General features: G+C 35.0%; 1 protein-coding gene across 6 annotated transcripts in view; it reads left to right on the top strand.

The window, feature by feature from the left end:
- ema (C-type lectin domain containing ema) overlaps positions 1-23961 on the top strand; it is a 191540-nt gene that overhangs the window by 14073 nt on the left and 153506 nt on the right. For all 6 annotated transcript variants that reach the window (XM_089106377.1, XM_089106376.1, XM_089106378.1 and 3 more), the window contains exons 2-4: positions 6094-6219; positions 9587-9715; positions 17111-17244. In XM_089106377.1, the coding sequence (XP_088962503.1) occupies positions 6146-6219; positions 9587-9715; positions 17111-17244 (337 nt within the window). In that variant the 5' untranslated portion in view covers positions 6094-6145. The remainder of the gene's footprint in view (positions 1-6093; positions 6220-9586; positions 9716-17110; positions 17245-23961) is intronic.

Raw genomic sequence — 23961 nt, forward strand, 5'->3', positions numbered from 1 at the left:
TTGTATCTCAATGGTAAAAAAAGTAGAAAATCATTTTTGTGTTGATATTTTTAGGTAACCTAATCTAAGCTTCAGACATTACAGAGTTTTCTTTAGTCTATTTCTTTTTTTCTTTTCAGTTCTTCTGAATTGTTGTTCACAAGTAGAATGAATTGAGTAGATAAAAATGAGTAAATCCATTAATTGACACAGTGAACTTAAAAGAGAAGCTTTTTATTCTAATGCTGTGAAAAGGTTTTATTCTCTCAACCTCATATAAAAACTCCTTTATCAACAGGAAAAAAGGAAAAAAACGAAAAAAAAAAAAAAACTAGATTAAGCCAGTTAACACAATTTTTTTTTTTTTTTTCAAATTATGTGTAGGCTATATATTTTTTTTTCTAAATTGTAATGCATCATGAACCAACTGTTGACAAGAAATGGCTACAAAAATAATGCAAACTAAAAGAAAAGCAAAGTTCTGTATCAGTCCTGGGCTATATACCCTGAATGAATGCCCTGATAAGGACAGGCTGGGTCTAAAAGGCTTGAGCTTGTCCAGTTTTGTAAGATAGTTTGGAATTTCCACTCCGTCATCAGCTCCTTCCTCTGTCCCTATCTCCATAAGGAAACCGTGCTTGGTAGACCACTCATAAGTTTGCCTAGCCAGAACCATAACTACAAACAGTGCTGCAGAAAGACCTTAACAATGATGCCCCTTGAGTAAAGTATATCATAGTAAGCAACACAGCATTGTCCTGGATAAATCTTTGGGATTCTTGAACAGCATTACTATGTACAGAACACCATCTAGTGGCCCAGATGGGCCAAGGGCTACACAAACCCTCCATTCAACTGGAAATCTTGGGAACTTCCTCTGTCTAGTTTTATGGTGGCTTAAGTGCTTTTTGTCTAGACTTGAGAAGAAGTATTAGTCCCTGACCTGCACTGGTGAGACTCATTGCTTTTTCGAGGCCATAACAATTTTGTTGATTTAAATAATATGAAACTACAGGGTGGAATATTACAATGTTGAAATACAGCTATTGTATTGACAATTTGACTAACAACCTCAGATATTTTGATCTGGGCTTGTTATGAGTTTCAGAAAGTCATCTTCCAGTGTGAAACTCAAGAAACATGACATTAGGTGATATACATTTTATTTATTCAGATAGGAAGGATGGCACACATAGGCAGGGAGTAGGGTTCATGGTGGATAAGGAAGCGTTTTGACTCTTCTTAATATGAAGAAGATATTAATAATTGGAGTCTAGTTGCTTATCCTATGACCAAAAAGAGCAAGGAATCAGTCATAGTAGTAAATGCCCATGTAGAGCCAACTGACAAGAGATGGTAGGGACTCAAATGAATGTTGCATATAGTTACATGGTCCCTTGCGTAAATACAGTGGAAATAAGTTAGAATAATCTAATTATAACCAATTTAGTATCTGGTCATAAATGACCCATAAGTTAAACAAATAAAAGTTCAAATAGGGATCAAAAACCTTTTAATAGACAGTGGTAAAATTTCACGAACAATACTAGATATTTCAGTCACATATGCAGTGACCATCATCAGTAGTAAAACTAAACTAAAACAATTAAAAACAATAGTTTATATATGAAATAAAATAAAACTACATATTGTTTAATAATATAATTCTTTTCAAAGCAGAAGCTAGTCTCTTTGACATTCTTGGAACCGGTTCATTAGTGTTGAATGAACTAACACTTAGACAGAGGTTAACTATACTAAGTGAGTTGAACTTTACTCTGTCAGATTTTAATAAATTATCGTATACAGAGTTTAAACCAAATTTACCTATGTCTCGATTTAAAGCTGTATTCTTGAATAAAATTTCCTTAATTTCCAGAGTTTCACGAAAATTTTTCTTTAAACCCCAGTCAATAGAAATCAAAGAGACATTATTGAACAAAATAAAATGGTCTGGAAAATTAAAAATATGTTCCAAAAGGGCTGAAGTGAAATCTTCAGGCTTAGAATTTAACTTTAAAGCTGATGAAATAGAATCTTTATGCTGTAGTAATCTCATTTCCAAATTCTGGTTAGTACATCCCACATATAAGCTTCTGCAGTTACAGGGGATCTGATAGACCCCACTTTGTTGCCCCAATGAAGTTAAATCCTTCCCAGAATTTAGAAAATTACCCAAAGTATTATTACTCTTTTAAGCTACCTTTAGACCATTACTCTGTAAAATTCTTTTAAGTTTTTCACTTTGCCTAGGTACGTATGGCAAGGAACAAAAAATATCCTTCTCCCGAGTTGTCTCCAAGACTTCCTTAGAAATCTCTAGAATCTTGTTCCTTCTTTTTGAAAAAGTCAGGTTAATTAACCACTCTGGATACATGTTACTTATTAGTATTTTTGTTAGAAAAGACAACTCCTCCTCAAACAATTTTGGAGAGAAAATATTAAAGATCTTGTCAGTTAATGGAATGATCAAACCAATTTTTACTTGGCGAGCGTGACCAGAGCTATTTGACAAAAATCTAGTGTTATTTGTTGGTTTTCTGTAAATTTTAAAATCCAGACTATTTTAATTTTTTAAAAGAAGAACATTAAGAAAAGGAAGTTTCCCGTTCTCTTCTAATTCAACAGTCAACTTTAAATACCCCCCCCCAAATAATTAAGATGTTCCAAAAATCCCTTTAATTCCTTCTCTCCATAATTCCATAGTGAAATTTTGTCATCTATATACAAGCCTCAAAAAATATGTTTTAAAAAATATGAATCTAACCCAATTGTTTCAATATTACCCAAAAAAATATTAACTAATAATGGAGATAAAGGGGACCCCATCGGTAAACCATATACTTGTTCAAAAATTCTCCTCTGAATTGAAAAAAAAATAAGAGAACTTATTGCACAACCTTACTAAATTCTTAATAACAGATACTTCCAAATCTGTTTTGCCGCTAATCAAGTTCAAATGTCTTAACAGCTTTCTTTTTAAAAGAGTTTCGGCTGCTTCTACATCAATATTTGTGTACATTGATAAAATGTTGAAGCTTAAAAGCAAAGAACTTGAAGAAATTTCTACTTTTTTCAGTTTTTCAACCAAATTTGAACAATTCTTAATGTACAAAATTTATGTAGACAAAAGTGGTTTACAGATTGACACTAACGACTTGCTCAAAACAATTGTTGGTGACCTTGTACTTGAGACAATTGGTCGTAATGGTAGGTTAGGGTTATGGATTTTGGAAAGTCCATATAACTTAGGGCACAAGGAACTGCATGACAGGCATTTGTAATTAAGTCGAGGTGTAATTTTTCCTTCATCCTTCAAACACTTTAATTTGTTCTTAAACTTATTTGTAAAAGAGTCTGTTGGTTTTTACGATAGCTTTTTGTATGTTTTTTCATCATTTAGTAAAATCCTTAATTTTGATTACTTTACAACTAAAGTTTTACTCTTATCTGCTTTTGTAATGGTAATGGAACAATTCTTTTTTAAGTTCTTTCGAATTCTTATGTCCTTGATGATTGTACTAGGAAATTCCAGTTTCAATACAAAATTAGAAAGGGTTTTCACGGTCGAAGCTCTAACCAAGCTAACATCTTTTATTAGGCTAGCGTTTTATCCAGAGATGTTTCTATTGAAGAAATAATATCCTCCACGGGGAGTTTATCAGGGTTAAAACAAAATTTGAGACCCTTTTCTAGCACTGATTGTTCTTGTATTCTTAAAGTTCTTGAAGACAAATTAACCACACCCGGTCCAAGAATTGACAAAGGTATTACCGCATTATTTGTTGATAATTTCGAAAACTTTTTTAGCAATCTTTCTCTGGAAAGGCGAAAGTCATGATTGAAGTGATTTTTTCCTGTTTGTTAAATGAAATAAAAATCACTTACACTAACCATTTTTGATTTTGATTACTTCACAACTAAAGTTTTACTCTTATCTGCTTTTGTGGTGTAATGGTAATGGTAGTAAGATTTTCCAGGGAAAGTTTATCTCTCACTGTTAAAGCTCTTTTTCAACTTTTATCCTTAATAATGTGATTTAAAGCCTTGAAATGTAAGCTTTGTTCAAACTTGTCTTCCTTGAAAGTGCCCAAATATAAATTGAATTCTAATGAAGGTGGCACAATTCTCATCTTCTTATATTGTAGAAGAAAATACTGCTGGTTGATAATATTTGCATGTTTTTTCTGAGTGCTTATATGTTTATAAACATCTATGGTAAAAATTTTTCCATAAATATGACATAGATAATTTGGGAGACCACACTGCATTTCCATGACGCTAAATAAATAACAGTTCAAATAGGGACCAAATCCTTTTAATAGACAGTGATTTTCACGAACAGTGATGAAATTTCACAAAAAATACCAGATATTTCGATCACATATGCAGTTACCATCATCAGTAGTAAAACTAAACTAAAACAATTAAAAACAATAGTTTATATACGAAATAAAATGAAACTACATATTGTTTAATAATCTAATTCTTTTCAAAGCAGAAGCGGAAGCTAGATCTTTGTGGAAAATATTGAAACAATTACAGTAGATTCATATTTTTTAAAACATATTTTTTTAGGGCTGGTATATGGATGACATAATTTCAGTATGGGATTATGGGGAGAAGGAATTAAAGACATTTTTGGAACATCTTAATTGTTTTGGGGGGGAGTTTAAAGTTTTCTGTTGAATTAGAAGAGAATGGGAAGCTTCCTTTTCTTGATATTCTTCTTTTTAAAAAATGGAAATAGTCTGATTTTAAAATTTACAGAAAAACGACAAATAACAATAGATTTTCGTCGTCACGCTCGCCAAGTAAAAATTGGTTTGATCATTTCTTTGACAGACAGGATCTGACAGGATCTTTAGTATTATTTGCTCTTCAAATTTTTTGAGGAGGAGTTGTCCTTTCTAAGAAAAATACTAATAAGTAACATGTATCCAGAGTGGTTAATTAACCAGACTTTTTCAAAAAGATGGAAAAAGTTTCTAGAGATTTCTCAGGAAGTCTTGGAGACAACTCAGGAGAAGGATGTTTTTTGTTCCTTATCATATGTACCCGGGCTAAGTGTAAAATTTAAAGAATTTTACAGAGTAATGGTCTAAAGGTAGCTTTAAAGAGTAATAATACTTTGGGTAGTTTTCTAAATTCTGGGAAGGATCTAACTTCATTGGGGCAACAAAGTGGGGTCTATCAGACCCTTTGTACTTGCGGAAGCTCATGTGTGGGATGTACTAACCAGGATTTGGAAATGAGATTATTATAGCATAAAGTTACTATTTAATCGGCTTGAAAGCAAGATTCTAAGTCTGAAGATTTCACTTCAGCCCTTTTGGAACATATTTTTAATTTTCCAGACCATTTTATTTTGTTTGATAATTGTTTTTAATTGTTTTGTTTAGTTTTACTGCTGATGACGGTCACTGCACATGTGATCGAAATATCTAGTTTTTTTTTTATGAAATTTATCACTGTTTTTGGAAATCACTGTCTATTAAAAAAGGATTTGATCCCTATTTGAACTTTTATTTATTTATCGTCATGGAAAGGCAGTGTGGTCTCCGAAATTATCTGACCCATAAGTTAGCACTGTACTCACATGATGGTAAAACAACCAACCTCATTAATTATGATATTATAAATTAAAGACTGGCAGGATTGACACAGGACACTAGGGTATATAGGGGTGCCATTATTGATTCTTGGAGGAAGATCTGTAAAAATGTTTTCCAGAGGATTTGTGTAAGGATAGTCTTAGGTACCAGTTTGTCCTACTTAGGTACCAGTCTTAGGTACTTAGGATGGGGTTCAATCCCACTTTCTAGGGCTATAATGAAAGATTAGTTAAGATGGCTAGGCCACATTTTACAGAAGCAGGATGACATAATATTAGAGATTGTACTATTTGGTTTCTCTTTTTAATGCTTGCACAAGGCAAATACAGTTCAATATTAAGTAACAATCTTTCTCTGAGGAGAATTTTTGAACAATAGGTTATAGCCTGAAATGTACTTTTTTTAGTGCATTACATCCCCCCCCCGCCTCCGTCAGGAAAAAGAAATATCTTATCTTCTTTCAAATGTTGTGGACTCACAAATTATTGCAACTTTCCAGATTGGAACAATTGAAATTTCATTGGAAGTCTCTAGATTGTGTTTAATGCAAGATGCAGAGGGCAAAGACTTGGATATCGGGAAATCTTTCAAAAGGCAAAAATTTCCATTCTTTGGACCATCTGAAGTAAGTAACTTCTTGTTTTTGCATTAACTTACACAATAGGAAACTGGCCCATAATAGATTTTGCTGATCTGATTTGAACAAGAAGTGTAATGGAAACAATAGAACAATACTGTGTAGAGATTAGCCTGAAAAGAGAGAGGTCCATTAACAATGAGATTATGTATTTATTTATTTATAACCACAATGCAGAAAGCTTTTGCATGTTGCTTGTATTGTAAAACCAAGTTTAAGTGCTTATTTTTGGTATTAGTTGAGTCAAGACATTTTTATAATAAAGGATTAGCTTGTGCCTGAAACAAACTAAGTCAAACCCAAGTTTAATTTGTATGAACTTAGTCAAGGTGTGGCCAAGCCAAATTTTGTACTTGTTTCTTATTTAGAATTTTCTGCTTATTTTCAGAATTATAGTGGACAATTATAGTATTATTGATTTCAGTCTCTTACTACATCCAAGTTTTCTTTAGCTGTAATATTTGCACAGCTACACCAGTCTGAATACTACCAATCAAAATCTATGAAACCATGGAATATATTCACAGTAAGAAACCATTCCCTTGGTATCATTAACTGTGGTGGCACCACTAGAGCATTTGTTAGGTCATAACATGGAATTCTGTGACTGTTATGAAGGGGGAGGCACAAAAACCAAGAGTGCTCCTAAATTAAGAATTAGGAAAAATGAAGAAACCTATTTTCAGTCAATCTACATCCCCCTCCTCCCATCCTGTTTTTAGCTTATATTTTGAGAAATTTTGAACCTTGGTGCTGAATATAGGGAAGAGAAATTATGCATGCTGCAATTTTTACAATTCTTGGATAAGTAGTTTCATATGTATCCATGGCCATTCTTAAGTTCAAAAAAGTAAAGTGGTAAATAAATCTTATAACAATAATGAAGTCAGTGTAGGTTTAGTCCTGTAGTAGTGCAGTGGGTTTGATATCAGCTTGGGAATACTGGACCCAGAGTTCAAACCCAGGTGTAGCAACACAATGCAGGACTTGGAATTTGATTCCAGTGACAAGATTATGCTAAAATATCTCCATATTGATCAAACAAGAAGAACAGAAGGAAGAAGTAGCATAGATTTAAGGTAATGTAAGACGAATTAAATTATGAACATTTTTTAAGAAGAAACTGTTTAAAACACCTCCCCCTTCTTAACCTGCACAATTTGACCTTTGGCTATAAGTATTCCCTTTCCTGTTTTTGGAGTTGGAAGGGTAAAATACTGGAAAAGATTCGATTTTATTTCATGTTATTTCACTTTTTTACTAGCTTCTTTATTTTTTTTAGCTAGTTTTTGATTTTTCTAAGATTTAATTAAATAATAATAGAATAACCTAGTTATGATCAAAGGAAATGGTTTGTTGTTGTTTTGTTCTTCTGCATACATCATACATGCAACTTGTTGGGTAAAATTTGGTATTGGTATCAGGACTTTTGCTGATTCTGCCAGTCTTTTTCGTGATTTGCCAAGTAACTGAGCCTTCAGTGACTGTGTATAAATCAATGAATGGAGACGAAATAGCTTTCATGTGCTATATCAATCCGTCCTACTAAGTTAAATAATTTCTTATATCACACACTGCTTTTCCATTTACGAAAAATTAAGCAAGAAAAACGGGTTTTAATTTTTATAAAGCAGTGAATACAATAAAATAAACACTTAATTAAACAAAAATACTCCGAATATTTCGGCCCCACGTCCCGGAGCATTTCTCAACGGAAAAAAAAGAAAAGAAAAAAATGAAACAAAAAATGTTTTTTTTTAAAAACCTTAACTTACAACAAAAAAAAAAAAAAAAAAAAAAAACACAAACCAACAAACAAAAAAAAAAATTGTGTGTGTGTTTTTTTTTTTTTGTGTTTTTCATAATTCCCCTCCCAGAAAAATTCCCCCTCGAATAAAATCCTGGATACGCCCTTGCTTGTTCGAGTCATATTTTGCTGACAAACCAGAAGATTGACCTTATAGAAGTTGGTTATGGATAGATATAGTAAATGGAAGTTAGTTTTTTTTCTGCGTTTACTATTTCATGCACAGCCATTGACAGTTCTCTTGTGACTCGACAAGTGTAGTAAAAGACTTGTAAAAATTTGTAAATCACGAGATCAATGCTGAATTTCCACTCTGTATACCTTTGTATAAAATGAGAGCAAATAATTAACTAATTTGTGTACTCGCTTGGAAAAAGGCAACATATGCTAGAAGTTGTCAAGGACAGCTTCTCAACCTGCTTGTTTTTATGTTCTTCACGGGGACTTGAACCCTGTTATTCATTTTTACTAGTAGTTGCCGCTATTTAAAAAACCATACCTAGTGAAGAACTTGCTGTATCTGAAGGATTCTATACATCACTAATTTTTTTTATAACTATGTCATTTTTTCACTGAGATTGTTTTTTTTTGCTAGTGGCTCTAAGGCTAACATGAGTAGTTTTGAATTTCGTGAATAACCATGTACTCTATCCCACTTTAAAACTCCATTCTAGTAAGTGTTAATCGAAGTTGTTCTTTTGATGTTTTATTTCCAATTCTTTCAAGAGTTTTTTCCTCATTTTTTTTTTGTATTGTAACTTGTGCTATTAATGGGGCAGTTTGCATTTTTTCCTTTTTAACAGTCTTCTTTTCCTCCTGCTCCTCATTCTCTGGTTCTTCAATCTTCTACATTCCTTCTCTTTAAAATATCTCCTCTCCCTTTTCTTTTTTGCTATGGTTTTCAAAGTTTAATGGGATTGATGGCTTCTGAGAGTATTGATACTGTTTCCTTTTTTCATTTTTTTAAGCCTTGAATTATTAAAATGATAAAAATGGAAACTCAATGTTTGACCAAATATGATATATAAAATCTAGTATATATATTTTGTCTGGTAAAAAGAGTACATTCTTTTCCTGACATGGTAATCCGAAAATCCGACAAAGTGAATAATAAAGCCTAAAAAGATGAGAGTAAGAAATGATCATAATTATGACGACAAAAATTAGCCAAAAGCAGAGGGGACTTTAAGTCCTCAGCCTGCTCCTAAATGTAAGCACAAGTATTTTGATCATATAGAACAGTTGGCTTAGAATCAGGAAAGAAAATTGTGTCGAAATCTGAAATCAGACCTGCGGGATGGAATTGGCATTGTATTCAGGAAAAATTTTGGCATCATCCCACCACTAATATTAACTTTTAGCTTAGGATATTTAGCTTAAAATTTTTATATGCATTTTAGTTACTTTCTTACGGATCAGGCACATTTGCTTTTGTGAAGAGGGGTTGAAACCCGGTAGCATTCCCCTTTAATACTATTTTGCCAAGATCCCCTTCATCTGATGTTGATTAATGTTTTCTGCAAATTTACGTGTATATTTCTTTGACAGATATTTGCATAATGTGTTAGTCAAGAACCAAACAGTCTCGGAGTCAAATAGAAGTCTGCTTGTGGAAACCCTCAGACAGATAGCTGAAATACTGATATGGGGAGATCAAAACGATTCAACGGTTTTCGAGTGAGTTCACCTTTTTATCCATTTGTTTTTGTTTTGTTGTTTCTTCTTTGAGGTAGCAGCGAAACATTTGATAAAAAGGGATTAAATTAAGCTTTGTTACAAACAAAACCAACTGAATACAGGCTGACCAAGTTTTTGGTTGAGGATCCGAAACTGAAAAGTAAACCGGCTTACAGATTTACTTGGAGCTGAAATAGACGCCGATTTTTGTTTTACGTTTTCAAATCGGTATTGGAAATTCACTCTATACTTCGTGAATTTTTGAATCTTTGAAGCTTTTTTTAATCAAGGTAAAACAAGAATCATGTAAAGACAGCTTACAGTTATTTTTTTCTTGAAAACGGACAATCCTAAGTTCTAATTCTTTATTTTTAGTAATAAAGCTGTTAGAATAACTTTAAAGTGGCTGAAATTTTGGAAATTTCACTGTATCCAAGGTGATACCCAACATTGCCCAGCTTCTAAATACTAAACGCAAAACTTTAATTTTTGGTAAGCTTTGATAAGATCAATGAAAAAATATTATCTGCAGAAGGAAATCAGTACACAGAGCGTCTGAATGATCTGAAAAAATTCATACCAAGATTCATACAAAGCGAAAGTAGCTCGTGTCTCACCTCTTTGCCAAAACAGGTAATTAACATTGTTCCAACCAAACGCTAATAAACTACGAGCCCAGAAAATATCACAAGGTGAAAATAACAAAAAAAAATGATAAAGAACCATCACTGTGTGTAGACAGGGATATTGCCAAAGGAACCCCTGTTAACAAACATGAAAAAAGAAGGAATAAATCCGGTTTTAATCGTTTGTGAATTCTGATTTTCGTTTTTATTGTGACAACAAAACAGAGCTTTTTTTATTAATGACCTTGACAGGCATTTATTACATGACTTTAAAAAACAAACAATGAAAACAAAATAGAATATATAAAGATTCTAACTTGTGTTTTACCCCATGGTATTGCCTCATATTTGTAGAATACTGAAAAACTGCGTATAGGGATTGAGTTGCACGAGGACTCAGTTAAATGTGGGTCAGTTGCCTGAGGGTTCAGTTGCATGGGGGCTCGGTTGCACGGGTGTTCAGTTAAATGGAGTTGCACGAGGGTTCAGTTAAATGGAGTCCTGTTCCACGAGAGTTCAGTTGCTTGGGGGTACAGTCGCACGAGGGTTCGGCTGTACGGAGGTTCAGTGACACGCACACCATTAAATTCCACTGGATTGCAGTTGATCAGCTAAGTTTTAGCTGAAAAAATTGTTGGGAGGCATATTTTGATGGCATGTGAGGCCCCAATAACCTGAATAATTTCAGTGTTTTAACTTGAAAATTGTCACAAGTTGCTCTTATGAACAAACATGTCAAAAGAACGAGAAAACTAAAATTAACAATTATTTTGTTATTTATGGACTGGCATGTGAAAGAGGAGAAGATTTAGGCACGTTTCCTAACCTCTCCTCCCGAATCCCATGATTTCCATTGTCTTTTCTCTAGTTTTTTAAGTATATACATAATATAAGATTACTTAGGTTTAATGTGATTTTTACCCGACCAAGATAAATCCCTGCACACATGACTACTTGGGAAAAGACACATCATATTTTATTATGGCCTTCATTCGAAAGTTGACGCAGAATATCAACAGAAGATGAATTTTACTGTTTGAAGCAGCACACACAAATATTTACCCACATTTTTACGAAATACGAAAATATTTTATGAAATACTTTCCCCGCGAATTAAAAAAGATTAAGAAATAGACCATAAAGAAAAAATTGAAGCTGGTCGACAAAGTAGGGTTTCAGTAGATACAATGCCTTCATCACCCCACTCTCGTCTTTTCTTAACTATATACGTGTGCAGGAGAGCCTTTGGACCCATGCCCCTGGATATCTCAGGATATTGCTGATTTTCTTGTGATTTTTATATTTTTTATACAATTACGTTCTTTTTACATTTTTTGAATTTGTGCTCCTTTTCTCGTTGAAACAAATTTCATGGGTAATGGGTGCTGAGAGGATGCGGTATGCCGAAGAGTAAAGAAAGTAGTTATAAAAACAAATCGTGGCTAATAGACTATAGGAACAAATGAAATAGCAGCAACAATCTGGTCCGTGTAGTATATGTTTTGTGGAAAGAAGAATTGAAAGACTGTATAAGATCATTTTTTTACGTAAATTTGAACAAATCTAGCGAAAAAGACAAATAACAAAATTTGAAACAATCAAATCCTCTCTTAAGAAATGGGAATCACAATCTAGCGTGTATAGTTGATAATTCCAAAGAATAATAGATGTTTATGCCATTACTGTAGGTACTTTTTTAAAGTCAAACCTTAAATTCTTAGTCAGCAATTTTAACTTTGTGTGGTCCTTATAAAACTAATTGCACTTTTTTTTTTCTTTATAAGACCCGTCTTGTCGTTGGAAAAAGAAAATAAATGTTTTGAATGAGCTGAAAATTTTACACAAATTATTCCGTTTAATTGAAAAAATGAGATGTACTAAATGAGAATATGGAGATTGACTGATGGCCTGGAGAAAAATTAATAATAAAGAGAAGAATCATTGAGATTCTTGGCAAATTGTTACGGGAATTTGCCAAAAAAAAAATGGAAAATTGTCATGGGAATTATAAGAAATTGTAGACACTACAAAAAATCCAAGATCTGACCATTGGCCTTAAAGACCTCTTCCCCCTACGTACATGCCTGTGTCTGAATCAATAAAATGTAATGCATGAATGATGTTTTAGATCAAAACTACCTAATGTTTGGAGGGGGAGGGGAATATTAAGGCAATTAAAAGGAACATCCTTAAAATATTGAGATTCGGGAGGGTAAGGTAAAAAGTTGGGTCGGAATGGCACGTTCCTATTCCAAATAATTCCTTAAAATATTAAATCCTTAAAATATTGAGATTCGAGAGAGTAAGGTAAAGGGTTTGGTCGGAATGGCCCATTCCTATTCCGAATACGGGCCTGGTGACTGCAATCGAAACTCTATGGGCGAATCAGAGTATATTTTGCAATGGGGATCTTAAATCCCCCACCCCAAAAAAAAAACAATTGAGGAGATAATTTCTAGATCTTGGAGTCTTAGAGGGGGAAATTCCCGTGTGTTCAGGGACATAAAAACTTTTAAAACAAAAAACATAAAACTTTTTATTTAAAAGAGGTTCCTTCAATTATATTAAGTTAGGAAGATGTAAAATAACATACAAACCTTAATTTGATGTTTAATTTTTTCGTTAAAAACTACATAACAAATAACGGTTTCCTTAAATATTTTGATTACTTGAAAATGAAAACTGAAACAATGTGCTGTCTTTCTTTTTAATTGATAAAAAGACAAATCGTAGAACGAGAAAAACTTTCAGCCAGTGAAATGGAAACAAAATAAAAGAAAAACAAATATTTGGGCTTTTTTCAGTGCTATTGATACCAAGAACTAACCATACAAAAGAAGTAAAAAATTAAGATATTAAAAAAGGAAAAGATGAGCCAGCATGAGAAGGCCAGAAAGTGACTGTATAAAGGAAAAAAAAAATCCAAACAAGAAAAATTCTCAGCCAATGAAATAGAAACAACAAAACGAATAAAAAAAGGTAATCTCAACAAGCAGTTGTATATACATATTTCTTTTATGATAATTTACAAAAATTCTAGCTTCGCAGAAAAGATTTCGTAATGATGGTAATGTCTTTCTCAGTTTAATTGGAAAGTCAGCACCACGTAGGGTAAGATGTCTTTAATGATTGTCTAGTACTTTTTACCTCCATTTATCACAAAAGAAAATTAATATTTTGATTGCTAATCTGAAAATCTTACACAAACTATTCTGTTAATCCCCTCCCGATCATCTGTACAGTCCTATTAAACATAAATTTGGAGAAGAAAAAAAGCAGTATTTCAAAACATAGACTTCGAAATTTCACCCACCCTCCTAATGCATTTCTGCATGAACGCACGACCTATGGGTTTACTCTCTCCCTGAAATCTTGCGATTTTTGAAGACTATCCATAGTATTGAATAATTTTTCACATTATTTGCCGATTCTTTTGTTGATTTGTAGAATTTGTCCTCACCCCCCCCCCCTCCCCTATCTGAAATATGTGACCCTCTGAAATAAATTCCTTATGTACTCTGGTTTTGAGCATTTCGAACGTGTACATGTAGAACTGAGCATAAAATCAGCCAAACTTGCTTCTAAAGACAAGAAAACAATTATAAATCTCAACTACAGTAAAATTTGGCTTTTCCGGGGTTTTGATATAATTTTGAGCTTATTGGGGACACAAACAAACTTGAGGTTGTATGGCAATATTATAATGTAATATTGGGACAGTAATTTGTTGTAAAAAAAAAAAAAAACTGTGTTGTAATATTAGTAATTTTCTCTTACCCCAGGGCTCTGGTGGGCTATGCCAATCCTGGAGGCTTGTTACATGTTCTTTGGACTATTTTTAACAGATTGGCTATCTCACAATTTCGATTAGTTACATTTGGGGAAAAGAGGGCGTTGGGGGGAGTCTAGTTGCCCTCCGTCACTTGTGACTCTTAAAAGGGAACTACAACATTCAATTTCCTATTAAATGAACCTCCTCTAAATTTTATACGACCACCACTTCCATAAAAGCCTTATATGTCTTCGGGGCATAACTTACAACTCATGCCCTAAGATTCTGAGGGGTTGTTTCAACCCCGAAGGCCTTGTTATATGATCTTTAAAGTATTTTGAACAAAATGGCTCTCCCAAAATTCCTATCGGATGCACATGCGAAAAATACGACGTGGGGGGGGGGGGGCTCGTTGCCCTCCGGTTACTTTTGAAGACTCTCAAAAAGTACACCAGGACTTCTGATTTCTAATTGAATGAGCCATATCCGTAGTTTATACGACCAGCCCTTTTCCATAAAAAACATAATTGTTAATAATGGGCAACTAGTATAATCTTTAGACTTTTTCCTGAAAGCCGTGGGGCGGGGGGGGGGGGGGTTTCAAATCCAAAGGCATAATTTCTGAGTCTTTCAAATATGCTGAGCAAAAATTTTGATTGGATGTGTTTTGGGAAAACGATGGGCGTGGGGAAGGGCTGGTAGTCCTCCACTCACTTTTGACTATCAAAAATGGCACTAGAACTTTCGATTTCCAGTTGAATGAGCCCTTTTCAAAGTTTCTACGGCAACTACTTTTATACGAAGTGCCCTGGCCTTAAAAAAAGATAGATTGTGCCCACATCACTCTTTACTTAGGCAGCGCTATTGCTCTATCTATGATTCAATCAGAATACAGAATAATTCAGGAAAATGTTGCAAGATTCAGATGCTATTTTGGTTATATAGGTCCCTTTTAAGATTTTTTTAAAGATCCCTAACTAGCAGCTCAGTATTGGCCAAAATCCTTTCATTTATTACAAGTTTTGTTTTCATATTAGTTGTTCTTCGTCAAGAGGGGGATTATTCTTGGCGTTCTTCTGTGGACCCCCTTGATCAATGTGTAGATATGTCGCAGTGCAAATTCCATATCGTGGGTGGTAGTAGGGCTTCGTGGCGTGTGTTTACAGAGTTTATTATGATGAAGGTTTGTGAAAAGAAAGAAAGTTTTTTTTTGTCTCTTTCGCAATACAACTTTGCTCCATTTTGTTTTATTCACTGTAGGAAGTAAAACCATTAGGGTATTAGACGTTTGGGTATTTGTGACATCATTCATATGAGAACTGTCTTTCCACAATTAAGGCCCTAAATGAATTTTTCCAAAGTCGTGATCTCTAGATCTTTTTTTCACTGCGTAAAATGGTAGCATGCCAATTTTTCGGGAAAAAAATATGGGGCCGTTTTCGTGAGAACATTTACAGAGAAATAAATATGCATATATACAAATATTGCTCGTTTAATATGATAAGGTATATAGGTTATAGGAAACAAGGTTAAACTATTGAAGTTTTAGGAAGCATGGGTGTAAAGCTTCTCCATCCTGTGTACGTCCCTGCTCCTTATCTCTGCCGAGTTTCTTCAAAATGAGAATATAGACTGCAACTTATTTCGAACATGCAACATATGCCTGAAATTTACTTATAAACTTACTGAAATTGGATTATTTTTTTGCCGTATATACATTTGTTTTTTTTTTTAGTTAGGAATACTTTTAATTTTGTCATTCTCATTAGTCATTTACTAAAGACTTTTAGGAAGTTACTGGCTATTAAAACAAGGTTAAAGGCAGAGATATAGGATGAACTTGTTGAAGTATTCATGAATTTACTTCCAGCTACTTGATAAACTCGAATCCCAAGAGGTTTTAGAAGGATAAAGAAAAGATTCGGAATTTAGAGCTATAAGCGTTTGAACTTTAATTTAGTTAACTTTTTAATAATTTCATTTATTGCATCAGTATCATAGATAATGCTAAATTTCAAATTAGTCCAATAAGAATTTTTGGATGTAGAAGGATCGTCTGTCAAGTGATGTGCCCTCCTCCACTTTTTTAGTCGTACATAATTGTTAAAAAAAACTGCACTGTTTAAAAAACTGTGCCGTAGTTAATTAAGCTGCGCAGTAGAGCTCAATAATCCGACATGTTTTTAGGCGCTTTAGTATAGGAATAAAGTCGAATATTTTTCCCTCGTGTTGTGTTTTTGCATTTCCATTTCTACCCCTCCCCCCAAAAAAACGCATTAATAATGGCTACACTTGATAGACCAGAACAGGACGGGCCGCAAAATTCGTCGTTGCCTAAGTTTTTGTCCAAGTTTGTCCCCGTATATACCAAATTTTAGCAAAAAACTTCTTGAACATGCAAAACGTTAGAGGCCAAAAAAGGTGTATGGACCATTTTGTGCGTTTTGCGTTTGTTTACGCTAAGAAACAAAGAAAGTTCTAATCTAACCTAATATTAAATACAATCTAAAACCAAGAAATAAAAATCCATATCTATATATACAATTGTTGCTATTGTGATTGAGTACCGCAGTAGCGACAACTGTATATGTTTAGATTTTAGATTTCTTTAGATTTTAGATTTTTAGATTTTAGATCTTTAGATTTCTTTTTTAGATTTTATTTAATTGTAGGTTAGTTTAGATTGTATATTTGCTCTTAGCGTTGAAGACGCCTTGTTTTATACAGGTGAAATATCGACGCCGTTTAGTTTGTCTCTTCTTTCTACTTCTTTCTAGTCTCGTTTGTTTTCTTCATCTTTAGATTTTCCTTTGTTTTTGTCATGCCTGCCTAATTCGGCTTTAGATCTTTCACTCAGAATTGATATTGAGATTACTCCCTGGAATCATTCTTTTGTTAAGACGTTGCGTCATTGCTGTGATTTGACGGCAAGACTAGGCGAATCCAGTTTTGTTTTGGTAGATTTTGTATAAATTAATATTCTTTTTTAATTTTCAGCTTCTTTTTGGAGAAAAACATGCTCTCCTATTTCCTGCGAATTTTGAATCAGAGATGTGGTTCCTACGTCTGTGTACAGCTTCTTCAGACATTAAATATCCTCTTTGAAAATATGAGGAATGAAACGTCTCTATGTAAGTCCCTCTTTTGCTATTTCTAGCCTACTAAAAGTAGAAATTTTATTTATGTATAAACTCCGATGTAATTTCCAGTGCTTATAATCTATAAAGAATATATTAAACTTTTCATTGAGGACATATGAGCTAAGGTTGAGAATTAAACAGTTATGCTCACTTTACCTAAAAAGCGGAGGTTTTTGCCTAAGGGAAGCCATATCTATCATTGGAAAAGCGGACACTTACCTTATATACACATGGGGTCCGCCTTATTTCTCCTCAGAAGACCCCCCCCCCCCCCGCAAAAAATACCTCCTTGAAAAATTTCCCAAAATGTGAAATTGATCAGCCAAAGGGAAATTAAGCCAAATAAAATAAACCAAGAAAAATGTATAATTGTATATTAGCTATTATGAAAAAGTGGCGATGGGTAATTATTTAGGCCGAGGGAGGAGGATGTCAGATGCCTAAAAGAATGCATTTCCATGCCCAAATTGTCTGAATCTCCAATAGCCTTCAGATAAATATAGGAAGGGATGTGGGGGCGGAATTAATCTCTCATCTACTTTCATTTAGACTATGCCTGAATAAGGGCGTTGCAGAGTGATACCTCCCTTCTTATTGCAGAAGAATGTTTCTGACATTTATTTTAAAGCTTCATTTAACTAAACTAATTTGCTTCATATTTCATAAGGCCATATGCAAGGTGTGTAAGTGTTCATCAGCTATTATGAAGCAGGGGGGTGGTGTATCATTTTGTAGGCGCTGAATGAGGGGGGGGGTTCAGATGTGTCAACGAGTGTATTTTAATGCCAAGACGTCCCAACTCTCATTTAACCTTCAGATATATGTAGATATAGTGTTAGGGAGGGGGGGAATAGAAGTTGATACTTATGCCCTGTGATTTCCTGGAATATTTATGATCTACGCTATCATTTATCAGAACAAAGAGTAAGAATCAGCCCTAAAACGAACTTTATTTATTCCATGTAGGAGGGGGGCTACCTACTTCTCAACCCCTCCCCCTTCGTGGTCGTAGAAACTTCGGAGGATACTCGTTCGGTCTGAAATTAAAAGTTCTAGTGCCTTTGTCATCCAAGGATGACATAACTCCCACTGTCCCTGAGATAAGGGCCGTAAATTATGCAAACTGTCAATTTTTTACAGATATATTTTATAGTGGAAAAAGGTGGGTGGGGGGGGGTGTATCTTGAAAGTCGAGTGGCATGAAACTTCCAGGTATTGTTGTTCTGGTCAAAAAGATCATCAGCATTTTGTGATGAGAAGGGGGAGGGGCTAGGGACCTGGAAATGAGCCACAACTTATCTTGATCAATTTGAAGCTTGCAGCCGCAAGTCCTTTGGCCAAGAGGACTAATGTACACAAAATTATTCAAACCATTTGTCCCTTTGAAATTGGTCGCTCTTCTAAGAAAAAAAAGGACTGAAAAAGGTGCCAAATCTACCCAGTTGGCCTGAAATTTATATAAAACTTTGGGGTAAGGAGATCCCAATGCAGAAGGAAAAAAAATGCTTCCCCTCGAAATGTATTCCAAAAAAGGGCCAGAAAAGTGCCAAAAACTTTGTTCCCACCCACTTCAAATTGAAGGTGCTATCTAGAAATTTAGGAGGGGGGGTCATTCCATTGAAATTCAAAGTTCTTGTCTCCCTTTTAAAGGCTGAAAGGTACTGGAGGGAAATTAGTCTCCCTCTCGGTTACTTTTCTGCTATCCTCCCTCCTCTAACCCCTGTGATATCGAATCAAACTGTGAGATCTGTTTTGTTAGAAGACTTCGAAATGTATAATAAATTTGCCTTCGGCGTTGATATCTCCCCCACAGCCCCAGTGTTTAACTTTTTTTTACCCTGCTATGATAACTCACTCCCAGAAACACTAAAAAAGAATTAAGGTAAAATATAAATGTAAAAGAAATACTATAAAACATTTTGCATCGTATTATTTGCCTATATTTTGGAATATTGGTAGAATATTCCAAAGTCTGTCTTTTCTTCCTTATTTTTCTTTGAAATTCTTTCTTTGTCGCTGCTCAATCAGCTTTGTGTGTTTGTGGGGGGGGGGGGAAGGGTTCCCGGGGGATTTTCAGTAAGGGGGGTACTAGTCAACAAAGTAGATTTTTTTTTTAATTTCCTTAATCCGTTTGTGGTGTATGACCCCAGTCATTTGTAAAGGCCGAAGGCCTGAGCTCCTTACGAAGTTTTCCGAGCGAAGCGAGATCTACAAATAAGCATGTAGTATTTTAGGAGTGACGGGGTAATCAAGTTAATGCTCTCAGGGAGTGTTTGGGAATGGCACGTGGAAATTCAAATATCTACTTAAAGAAAAGGATAAGAGTAGAAAAAACATTTTTATCTTTTAAGTATTTGTTCGAAGAAGGACAAAAAATTTTTCGTTGAAACCTTGAATTTACACTCGCCAGACAACGGCCTGAAAAATTATGCAAAGAAAACTTGAAAAAATCGTTTCGTCCAGAAATGAGCCAAACCTTTTTCGATGACTTAGGATAGGGACCAAAAACTGAGTTTGGGTTCATTTTCGGATATCACAAGCCAAAGCAGATCAAATTTATTTTCTGCATAGAGTGTAACCTGGCCAAGAAAATTATCGGTATCGTTTTCAATCTGTTTTGGGAGACGAAATATAAGGCACTGTCTTTATCTGTCCCAAGTCTTTTAGTCTTTGTGTCTGTTATAATGGGCTGAACAAAAGTATTACAAGTTCAGCCTCTTCCATGTCCCCCAACACAGAATTTAAATTTCCCTGCCCCATCCGCCCCCCTCATTCCCCCCACAGTAAGCGGAAGTTTCAACTGTTCCCGGCATATTGCAGATATACTATTTCGGTGGGACACTCTTCGTGTATTTCAATTTTACTCTGTGTCTTCTCTAAAGTGGAAATTGAGCTCCAATTAAGCCCCCGCCCATCCCCAACGTTCTGAAAGTCAACCCCATTCCCTAAGCCATTCACAAGATATCGCAGATAATCTGAAAACTTGTATAGCCTCTTTTTGCTTACTCAATTACGCGCATCGTTGACAGAGTATGCCCTTGGGAAATTTTTTGTCGGGCAAACGATCCTTAAGAGCTCGTAGATGATTGAGCAACCAACACCAAGCATAGCTGCGTTTTCGGCCAAAACTGATCTGTTGATAGTCGGATAAGAAAAATTGCTACCTTTACTTATCCCCACACCCTTTTTTTCGGGAGAAGAGGGAGCGTGCCCTGGAATATTTCTTCTGGATATGAATTTTCTCTTGGGATAGGTGCTCAGTGCTTACGGCTGAGTTTCAAACTGATCAGGGACAAACATTTCTTTTTTACCAATTTCCGGGCATTCAACAAACTTAGGAATCCTTTTGATCCAGAGAATTTTTGACAAAATCGTACATCCAAGATAAAGCTACCCCCCTTTCTTTTTTTTTCTTTTTCCTTACAGCACTTACGGCTCTTGCTCCAAGGGTTCTAGGGGTCATGTCATCCCCAGAGTCATATTTACTGGGCTGACCAGCTATTCTGAACAAAATGCGTATTATAAAATTTTGACCGGTTGTCTTCGGTGCTTAGGGGGGCTGGGTAGAAAAAATGGAATGAGAGTGCGGCTGATTGTCCTCCAATCACTTAACTGTTAAGAGGACCGTAGACTTTTATTTTTTTGACCGAATTAACCGATATCGCAGATAATCTGAAAACTTGTATAGCCTCTTTTTGCTTACTCAAATACGCGCATCGTTGACAGAGTATGCCCTTGGGAAATTTTTTGTCGGGCAAACGATCCTTAAGAGCTCGTAGATGATTGAGCAACCAACACCAAGCATAGCTGCGTTTTCGGCCAAAACTTATCTGTTGATAGTCGGATCAGAAAAATTGCTTCCTTTACTTATCCCCACACCCTTTTTTTCGGGAGAAGAGGGAGCGTGCCCTGGAATATTTCTTCTGGATATGAATTTTCTCTTGGGATAGGTGCTCAGTGCTTACGGCTGAGTTTCAAACTGATCAGGGACAAAGATTTTTTTTTTTACCAATTTCCGGGCATTCAACAAACTTTGGAATCCTTTTGATCCAGAGAAGTTTTGACAAAATCGTACATCCAAAATAAAGCTACCCCCCTTTCTTTTTTTTTTCCTTACATCACTTACGGCTCTTGCTCCAAGGGTTCTAGGGGTCATGTCATCCCCAGAGTCATATTTACTGGGCTGACCAGCTATTCTGAACAAAATGCGTATTCCAAAATTTTGACCGGTTGTCTTCGGTGCTTAGGGGGGCTGGGTAGAAAAAATGGAATGGGAGTGTGGCTGATTGTCCTCCAATCACTTAACTGTTAAGAGGACCGTAGACTTTTATTTTTTTGACCGAATTAACCCCCTCCGAAGTTTCTATGACCACTCCTTCCTCACGAAGTTGCCACCTGATAGAAAAAAAGAAAAAATAATACGTTGAAGCGCATGTCTATTCACATAGGCAGCGATGTAGCGTTGCCTCTGATGCATAAACTTTGCTGCCATCTGTGAATGTTAGCTGAACGATTATTTATTTAATTTACGAAACATTTACATCTTATTTAAGTGACGTGGTAACCGTCATCCATTTTTGGCGTACCTTTACAGATTTTCCCCTCTTCCTTGCTGTAAAGCCCCTCATAGTTTTTGCCATCTCCCTATTTGAAGACTGTTTTTTTTCCTATGGTCCCTTCATCTGCCCACAGAAAAAAAAAAAAAAAAAAAAACAGTTCAAACCGGTCTCATATTATTTTTAGATAAGTATGAGGTAAAATATATCGTAACGAGTGGGAGGGGGGTGCAGCCCCTTCTTATGTTGGATTATTTCTGTTAAACAAAAAACCGCGAAGAAAGGAAGAAAACGAGGACAATTAAAATCCAGTTAAAAAATTGAAAAATTATTCAAATATTTCGGTCAAGACCTCCGCTTGACCGTCCTCAGTTCAGAATAAAACTGATAAAAATATAAAAACAAAACCTTAAAATAAAAAAACCAAACTAAAATTGGACGACCCTTTCCTAGTAACGGTGAAAGGTTAACTGAATAAAAAACACAAGTCTAAATGGCATTTCAGAATTTCATTTTGCGTAAAGCACTTTTAAAGGCTGATCGCTTTCCAGTTTGATTGTTATCGGAGACTCTATTCGATTGCACAATATAACTTTGTGGATGTATGTAAAAACGATCAGAATTAATAATTTTGTCATAAATGGGACTTAGAAAAATTTCTATTGAGAGCTACCTTTTGGTGAATGTGCTTTTTTATTTCAACTGCCTCCCTGAAAACTTGCGTGAGACCTTTAACGGGGGCAACGATAGAGGCCTCGTCAAACAAAATGAAATGGTGTGGAATCTCGTACACATGTTGCGCCAAGGCGGAATCAAAAACCTCAGGCCTTTGGCGTAACGTCATTGCCTTGTCGATTGAAGGACTTTTGCTCAGATAACCTCTCCCCCAATTGATGTTGGGTTCTATCAACATAAAAACAGCCACAAGAACAAGGAATTCTATAAACACCACTGCCCAGAATGGGGCTGGTTTTATCTTTGCCGTTGTTAAAAAAGTTCTGTGTAATATTTGAATTTTTAAAGGCGACGCTAAGTTTATGTTTTTTAAGGATTCTTTTCAATTTGTCACTCAATTTAGGAATGTAGGGTAGAACAGTGAAAAGTTTCTTATCATGCACCAATGGGACGGTATCTGTTTGAGCTTGTGGATCTGATGCACTCCCCTCTGCCTTTTTTCGTCTTCTGCCTATAATGGTCTCAAGCAATTTTATAGGGTAGCCATTGCAAAATAAAATGTCCTGAATATAGTTCAATTCTGAGTCTATGTGAGGCTCTGAGCATATTCTTATTACTCGGTCAACCAAAGAAATAACAACTCCTCTTTTTATGCAGGGAGAGGGGCTGGAGGAAAAATGCAAATACCTATCGTTATGCGTAGGCTTTCTATAAATAGAAAATTCAAGGCCAGGAGACTTATTGAAAATTAAAACATCTAGGAAAGGAAGTTTGTGGTTATGTTCTAGTTCTAAAGTGAACTGAAGGTTAGAGTCTAAAGTGTTTAGATGAGTTAAGAAAGAGTTAAGTGACTCTCCTCTATGCTCCCACAGAGAAATAAGATCATCCACAAATCTTCCCCAGAAACGGTATTTCATGGGAAAATTTTCCAGAGCAGAGATTTCTATGAATTCCATATAAAAATTTGCCAAAAATGGTGAAAGACTTGTACCCATGGGTAAATCCCTAATTTGGGTGAAAAATTGATTATTATATCGGAAATATGAGGAGGAACTATTGCAAAGACGGACGAGACGCATAATAGTTTCTATATCCAGTGTTTTGTAGTCTATTTGATCAATATTATCTTCTAATTTCCTTTGAAGAGCTAGTTCACATTTTTTACTTTTCACTGTTCTACCCTACATTCCAAAATTGAGTGACAAATTGAAAAGAATCCTTAAAAAACATAAACTTAGCGTCGCCTTTAAAAATTCAAATATTACACAGAATTTTTTAACAACGGCAAAGATAAAACCAGCCCCATTATGGGTAGTGGTGTTTATAAAATTCCTTGTTCTTGTGGCTGTTTTTATGTTGGTAGAACCAAACAGCAATTGGAGGAGAGGTTATCTGAGCATAAGGCCTCAATCGACAAGGCAATGAGGTTACGCCAAAGGCCTGAGGTTTTTGATTCCACCTTGGCGCAACATGTGTA

The sequence above is a fragment of the Artemia sp. Qi Xiang Cuo genome, chromosome 20, assembly GCF_049724085.1.
Source record: "Artemia sp. Qi Xiang Cuo chromosome 20, ASM4972408v1, whole genome shotgun sequence".
Classification (NCBI taxonomy): domain Eukaryota; kingdom Metazoa; phylum Arthropoda; class Branchiopoda; order Anostraca; family Artemiidae; genus Artemia; species Artemia sp. Qi Xiang Cuo.